This window comes from Eimeria acervulina, genomic scaffold (assembly GCF_000499425.1).
Source record: "Eimeria acervulina Houghton genomic scaffold, Eah_scaff315, whole genome shotgun sequence".
Taxonomy (NCBI): domain Eukaryota; phylum Apicomplexa; class Conoidasida; order Eucoccidiorida; family Eimeriidae; genus Eimeria; species Eimeria acervulina.
In genome coordinates, this window is record NW_013549893.1 from 16,717 (window position 1) to 24,447 (window position 7,731).

The 7,731-nt window shown below is 43.7% G+C and overlaps 1 protein-coding gene across 1 annotated transcript; it reads left to right on the forward strand.

Moving 5' to 3' along the window:
- Positions 1-1,193: 1,193 nt before the first annotated feature.
- EAH_00032530 (26S proteasome non-ATPase regulatory subunit, putative) lies at positions 1,194-5,511 on the forward strand (the record flags this gene model as incomplete). Its single annotated transcript, XM_013395987.1, has 11 exons — positions 1,194-1,346; positions 1,622-2,053; positions 2,219-2,323; positions 2,599-2,883; positions 3,080-3,164; positions 3,547-3,580; positions 3,898-4,002; positions 4,223-4,268; positions 4,599-4,676; positions 4,992-5,146; positions 5,406-5,511. The coding sequence occupies 11 exons, from the start codon at positions 1,194-1,196 to the stop codon at positions 5,509-5,511; spliced, it is 1,584 nt and encodes a 527-aa protein (XP_013251441.1).
- Between the last annotated feature and the right edge of the window lie 2,220 nt (positions 5,512-7,731).

Sequence of the window (7,731 nt, forward strand, 5' to 3'; positions counted from 1 at the left end):
GCCAAGGGCCGTGCGCTGGGTTGACCTCGTGTAGGCGTAAACCTACCTCCTTTCACCTGCCACTATGAAACGTTCGGTGCTTTTAAGTGTAATGAAGACCCTCTCTCGTAGCATGTAGCCGTGGTGAGTTGCAATAGGGACAAGGAAATAAGATGAAAGCTTCCCCCAAGGAAGCCGACCACCGCTCTAGTCTATGAAAGTCCTGATCATAGTGGCACCAGCACCTGTAGTTGGTGCTGCGAAGATGAATTGCAACACGCCGACCTGAAACTCCTGCTGCACGGCAACCCCACATGCATGCATAACCCAGCCCCCTTCGGTGCAGGTACTAACTCTATAGACAATTGTCTAGCACTTTGTTAGCCCTTGCTCTCCACCCTACGCCCAGGCATTGCATGCACGTGAACACCAACTCCAGATAGAACAGCGTACATTACCAGCAGTGCCAATTGTACAACATTCAGCAAGCAACGACGGCGAACCACGCCTATAGAATGACTTAGGGCGCTCTTATTCTACTATGGCCTCCTCATATTTTGAAGTTGAGTGTTTAGATTTCTTGCATGCAAGTTTATTCATTCTTTTCTTAATTCTTTTATTTAATTGTTTACATTTCTTGCATAAAAGCTTCTTCCTTCTTTTCTCAGCCAGTTCAAGTGCACAACCCGAAGTTAGCAAGTTTGTATTTTCTGTTTTTTTTCTCTTTTCTTATTATCTATTTGGGAATATAAATGCAATTTTGTTGTTTATTCACCTTTTTCCACCACCATTCGTTGTCTAGGCCGAACATTTCTTCGAAAAGTCTCGCGCATGCAATTTGCCTGTGGGACTTCGGTCAGGACAGCGCCACCAGCCACAGGATTAGAAAGGATATTTCTCTTTTATGTTTGTGTATTCAAATTGCGTTAGTAATTTGGAGTTATGTTTGTGTTTATACACCTCAAAATCTGAAACACCCCTTCTGCTGTATACACACGTACGTACATACACCTGAGGTGTGGTGTCGGTGCTGCGAGTTTTGTCGGTTGAGGCAATCCTCCGAGTTGTTTAAAAGAAAGTCAGGTTAATTTCTTTCCTTTCTGCAGCACTTTATTTCTTTTTATCTTCTCTCTGTTGCTGCGGTCGTTATTTTGAAGCTTTTCCCCTCTCGGGGAATCCCTCTCCGCTGCTGCTGGTGCTGAGGAAACATAACAATGGCGGAGGATACAGCCAGCGCTATTTTAAAGGATGAGGAGGCCTTAGGCCTTCGAGAAGAGAAAAAGACAGAAGACTTCTCAGCGCAAGCAGATGCGCTTATACAACGCGTTGAACAAGCGAGACAGGCAAGTCTCCAGGGGCGAAGGAGTGTATGCATGCATATATTAAAAAGCATTTACGTACATATCTATATATATGTATATGCATGTATACGCAGACACAGTTAGAGTAGTAGAGAGGCCTTCTCTCCCCTGCATATGCCTACAGGGAAATAAAATAAGTGTTTGTTTGCGTTTCACAACCATTTGTTGCGTCTTCAACCTAGGAAGTGTATGTACAGTCCTTTAGTTGTGTTGATGGATTGGTTGTGTTGCAACTTGTCTACAATTGTTTGTGTTTCGTTTTGTTTTTCTGTTTTCTTCAGACGGAAGGTCTGCGTGGCGCTCAAGTGTTTGGAGACGAGATCCTTGCCCTAGAGAAGAAATGCAGACAGGCGCAAGACGGAGCGAGCGGCTCTCGTCTATGTGCATGTTATTTGCGTTGTTTTGTTAAAGTACAGGATGCAGAGAAGAAAGAAATAGTTCTTGATCCTGAAGCAGAGTTGTTGGTGGATGCATTAGACCCAGAAACCCTCGAAAATGTTGATAAAGAAGAACCCGGGTGCACAGTCACCTTCTCAGATGCAAGGGGAGTTGAAGCCTTTGCACAAGAAGTAATTGTTTTAATCAAAAGAAGAGGCCAGCTCAAACGCAGCATCTGCGCCGTCATTCGCTTCAGCATGCAGCTCTTGAAATACCTTAAACCCACAGACAAAGCACACTTCATAGAATCTCTAAAAACAGCAACCGAGGGAAAGGTGAGATAAACAAACAAAATTATACTATCAGCCCCAGATCTATCGCTATATGCATGCAAATTCTTGCTGCTGCTGCTGCTGCTGCTTTGTAGCTGGTGCTAAAGGACTGCTGTTCCTCCTGCTCCTGATCTTCTTCTTTGCTGCCTCTGTTTTGCTTGCATGCAGATATTTGTAGAAGTTGAACGCGCCAGACTCATCTTGCTGTCTGCACTGATGAAGGAAAAAGCAGGGAAAGTAGAGGAGGCTGCGCTGATGCTGCAGGACGTCCAGGTGAGTAGTCTCTATTAGAACAAAATATCTTCTCTTGTACATACTAAGAAGTAAGAACTAATGATCTTGTGCTTGTGCTTCCTCTGGTACTGCTTCTTCTTCTTTCTATCCCTGTCTTCTATTTTAGAGACGAGCCCTGCTGGGTGTAGCGGTTGGGTGGCTCGGTGCTGCTGTTTTTTCAAATGGAGCTGTTTGCTGCATTTGTTATTTGCTGCTTTGTCTAGTGGGGCAGCTTCCTATTGAGTATATTTGCTGCGTGTTGTTTGTATGCATAGGTGGAAACTTTCGGTGCGATGGAGCGGGAGGAGAAGACGAAGTACATTCTGAAGCAAATGGTGTTGTTACTGAGGCGATCAGATTATATCCGCTGTCAGATCGTCAGCAAGAAGCTGAGCCCTAAGCTGCTGGAAGCTGCTGATCTTCATCCTCTGAAGATAAAATTCTATGAACTCATGACGCTCTATTATCTGCATGAAAACGCACTACTCGATGTTGCAAAATGCTTCGGACATATTTATAATACGCAAAGTATTCAAGATGATCCAGCCAAAATGAAAGAGGTGGGGTGTACGTACACCGCAAGTTGAAACCCGGAACGGAATCAAACGTCTCTAAAAAAGTAAAGGGTCTCTTCAGTTGCTTTTCCCTCTACAATTTATATATTTGTTTCTATTTTCGCTTTAACTCGCTCCAGAAACGAGTTCCAGTGAAGATAAACATTTGATGTTGCATTTCTTTACTTTCTGCTGTCTGCAGTGTTTGGAGTTCTTCGCTATTTTTATGGTCCTCGCGCCGTACGACAAGGAGGCTAAGGAGCTCATTGAAAAGACCTTAAAAGAGGGTGAGGGGGGATCTGGTGCTGCAGCTGCCGTCTGCTGCTGCAGCTACTGTCTGCTGCTGCAGCTGCCTTCTGCTGCTGCAGCACGTGTTCGTGGGACGCCAGAGGCGTTCGTTTAGAAGCAAAGTTCATTTAGCTTCTGCTGTCTGCTTGACCACTCTTTATCAAAATGCAAGATCTTATTCGTGTTCTGTAGACATAAGTATTAATGAATTATTGAATAGTTTCTGAAAATTCTCATGCATTAGTAGCTGCCACAATCGGGGAGGGGGAGTTTTTGGGTTCCGAAGTGTATTGACAGCAGCAGCTGCTGCTGCAGCAGATCCTCCTGCATTTGCATGTTCTTGCTGCTTGTTTGCATGCGTTTGCGTTTTAAATGGTGCAGAGATAAAGAAGCTGCAGCAGCTGCCCACCTTCGAGTAAGTTTTCCCCTTTTTCGTCTCTTTCCTTTATCCAACTGCTAGACATGTATACATGAGAAGGTTCTTGTGCAGCTGCAGCTACTTGCAATTGCAGCAGCAGCAGCAGCAGGAGCTGCTGCTGCTGCTGATGCTGCAGTTGTTACCACCGCTTGATGTTGAGAGTGATGAAGAATGCGTACTTCTTTTGTCTGTATTTGTATCTCATGGACTTTCTAATCCGATGTTTCACTACAGATTTACTTATATAATTATTACTGCTATATAGGTTCTTACAGTTCTAAATATTATTATTGCTGTTTCTATTTCTGTTACAGACAACTCTTGAAGGACTTGTCGGGTGTTGAGCTGCTCTCATGGCCGTTGCCATACGATGAACATCTTCATAATCACGCTGCCTTCGGAGATGAAAAATTCGCAGGGTGAGGGGAGGCTTCTTTTTAAGGTGTATGTACACCTCAGTCTTTTAATGTAGCTGGATGTAGCTGGATCTGCGTATGGTGCTGTGGTGTATCCTCGCCTCCGTCTTGCGGTGTATCATCTACATCTTCGTCTTGGGCTATATGTACATCTTCGTGTTGTGGTGTATCTGCATTATGCTGATGTGGCGTTGAGGTGTATGTGAGTTTTTTTGTTTCTCAGAGGCGCGAAGAGATGGACTTTGCTGCGTAAACGCGTAATTCAACATGTAGGTAACAGATTTGCATGTATAATATCTTTCGGGATGCATGCAGTGAATATGGAAAACAAAAAATAATAAGTCAAATATACTCGTTTTTTGTGCAAGAAGTAATCGGACACAATACTTTTTTTTCTGATTTTTAAACAAGATATTTTCTTATTATATTTTCATATAGTAGGAATATTAATATTTTGTGTGAAGTTATTTATTTTTTATTGAAAAATGCGGCATACATATACCTGAATGATCTGCACATGCGTATACATACACCTGAATGTTCTGTACATACACCATAATGATGGGAGATTTGAGCTTCACTGTGCGCTGCATCTACAGAATCTTCGCGTTCTAAGTGAACACTACAGCGTGATTGAACTGCAGCGGGTTGCTTCTTTGCTTGGCATTGACGAAGAGGTGGGTCTGAAAGACTGGGGGCTGCAGTACCCGCTTTCTCTGCATGCACGCACGCACGCATGCATGCATGCGTGCACAGGATAAACGTGGGCTCATGCAAACACATCTTTTGTTTCTTGGGGGGTTGTGGTGGGCCTTGCAAGTTACGTTCAATGTTTATAGTGTTGTAAGTCCATATATCGACTTCATCATTTTTATTTCATGCTGGGCAAGATGAAATCCGATCTTTGTATATTATTATTATTATTATTATTATTATTATTTTAATTTTTATTGCTTCAATAATAATAACTATGTTGCGTTTGCTTGCAACAGGAGGCAGAGAAGGAGTTGTCTGAATTAGCGAGCGGTGAAGTGCTAGATGCGAAGATCGATCGACCTGCACGTACAGTCGCCTTCGGCAAACCTAAAACAGATTTGGTGGTTTTAGATGAATGGTCTTCTTCCTTGTCTAAGTACGTCTGCCTCAGGTGACCAGTGGTCAGGCCACTGGTGCTCCCCTCATGCTTCCCCCCCTTCCCTCCTTTTCTGCTTTTGATCTCTTCGCTTTCTTCTTTTCCCCCAGTGCACTCGCAAGCGACTCGCTGCATTACCCGAATAAGGGCTCAGGCAGTTCCTGCTGTTCTCTTTTCTATATATATGGTGGCTGCAATGGGGGAATATGGGTGTGTGTACAGTGCATGCATGCATTTGTTTTCTGATGATCTCTGTGATGCTGCTTCGTATCAGGCTGTTAGACAAAGTGGATTTGTGCTGCCACATGATTCAAAAAGAGAGAATGGTGCATGCTGCGCGTGCGAAGGCTGCAGCAGCAAACGCCAGGATCGCCTCTTAACTAGTAAAAAAGACGGCTCAAGAATAATTAATATAAATAATAAATAAATACATTTTATTTATTTATTAAAAAAGAACGATTAAACTTATATGCATTTGATGCTAGCAACCAGTGAGCCGCTCCCCATTAAACGCATTTCTAATTTCTATCACCAAACGCGGCTCCGCTGCATTCGGTTTGCATCTTTGAGGTGTAAAGGAACGAAAAAAGAATAAATAATGAAGAAATACAGGCACTGTGTATCCTTTTATCTATTCCTATCCATTGAGGGAAGCAACAGCAGCAGTAGCAATTGTAGTAAATGAAAGCAGCAGCATTTGCTGTTGCTGCTACTTCTTAGTACAGCAGCATCAGCAGTAAGGCGATGCCTTAATTAGGTCAGTAGAGAAGCAGAGATGGAGACGACAATAACACATTTATTGCATTTATCCTTGTTTTTCTCTTTTTTTCCTCTCTGCATTAAAAAGATCCAACTAACAAAGCAGTGTAGTTGCGAAGGGCTCGCTCGTGAGTATTCAGAGGGGTGTAAGAAAGATAATTCGCACGCGAAGAGCGCAGTGGTGTCTGCCTTGCGTACTTAATAAACAGAATATATATATAATATATACATATACATATATATATATATAATGAGGAGTGTAGATGGAGATCCCTTAGGGGAGAGGGTAGTTTTTCTTTTATTCGCGCTTGAGACGCTTATTGATGATTGAGCAGTATCGTGCTTTCCTCGATTTGTTAGTCGATTTGTTTGTCTCGTCTATTTGTGTATGTATATACTTCCGATAGTGTGCAGCATTTCTTGTGGAGCTTGCACGATCATACGGTGCTGCGCGCTGGCTGTACACCTGAATTTAATTCTGCACTTGTTTTGAGTTATTATTTGCAAACATTCAATGCGCTGTTGCCTTCGCTGTCAATTATATTATTCTCAATAGTAATATTCGTGTGGTACGCCTTAGCGACGCGAGCACAAAAGCTCTTTTCAATGCTCTTAAAGAGAAACTTAGCTATAAATGGTACATACTTCGCTTAATAAATGAATTCTCTTGTTTACACTCAGATATTATTCAGCGAACATCAAATCCACATCTGCTTTCTTGTCTGAGTCTTGCTGGCGCTGTGTTTGCATGCACAGCAACCAGACAGCCCCCCTTGTTGTTGTATGAGAGGATAAAACATCGAACGTAACGAGAAAATAGAAATAAAAACAATTCTTTTTGTGTTATTCGTTCTTGTGTTTCTCCATGAACGCTGTGTGTGAGGGGTGACGGCTCTACACTCCTACACGTTTTGTTAGCCCTTGCGGCTGCCTTTGAAGCTGGAGGTTAGTAAACAGCGTTTATTTGCGTGGAATTGTTTATTTTCACGTCAACAATTATTTTTACTTTCATTTTTCTTTCAAATTTTCGCATTGTTGCATCTTTTTCCATAAGAAAGAGGCCGCATCACCTCCGCCGACAGCTCACGCTGCTTGCTGGGGGTTGGCCGTTGAACCTCGAGGATCTTTCTTCTTATTTAAGCAAATTTTATTGCTTTTTCATTAGTAATTTTCATATATTTCTCTTAATGGCGCCTGAAGGCGCGGGGGGCGAAGGCAGGAGCTCAGGCCGACCGCTGGTAAATGCGTGTTATGCAACTGCAGATGATAATCATGCAGACTGCTGCTGCTGTTGCTGCTGCTGCTGCTCTCGTTCCTGCTGCTGCGCAACTGACGCAGCAACAGTAGAGGCTTCGAACTCAGATTGGGGAAACGGGGAAGCACCAGGGGGATGTGCGAGAGGGTTGCAGCAGCAGCAGCAGCAGCAGTGCTGCTGCTGCCGCAACGAGCACAGCTGCTGCCATTCGCATGCATGCAAGGAGGAGCATATGCCTGCTCCTAGCTGCATGCATCACTGTGAAGAAAGGCCTTCAACGTACAGCAGAAATAGCGAGAAAGACCAGTGCCGCTGCAGCGCACCAACCGCCGACGCTACAGCAGCAGCAGATGCAACTCCCGCTTGTACATCTCTTAACTCCAGTTGTGGCCACAGAACGCCTTCACAAGAAGCACAAGAGGAGACGTGTTGTTCATCTTCACCTTCCTCTTGTTCTTCTTCTTGTTCTTCTTATAATGCCGGCTGTGGAGCTACAAACTGTATTATGTCTGAGTCGCTGCGCCCACGAAGGATCTGCATTTGTATGGTCTCGGACTTCTTCTTTCCTTCATTGGGAGGCGTTGAG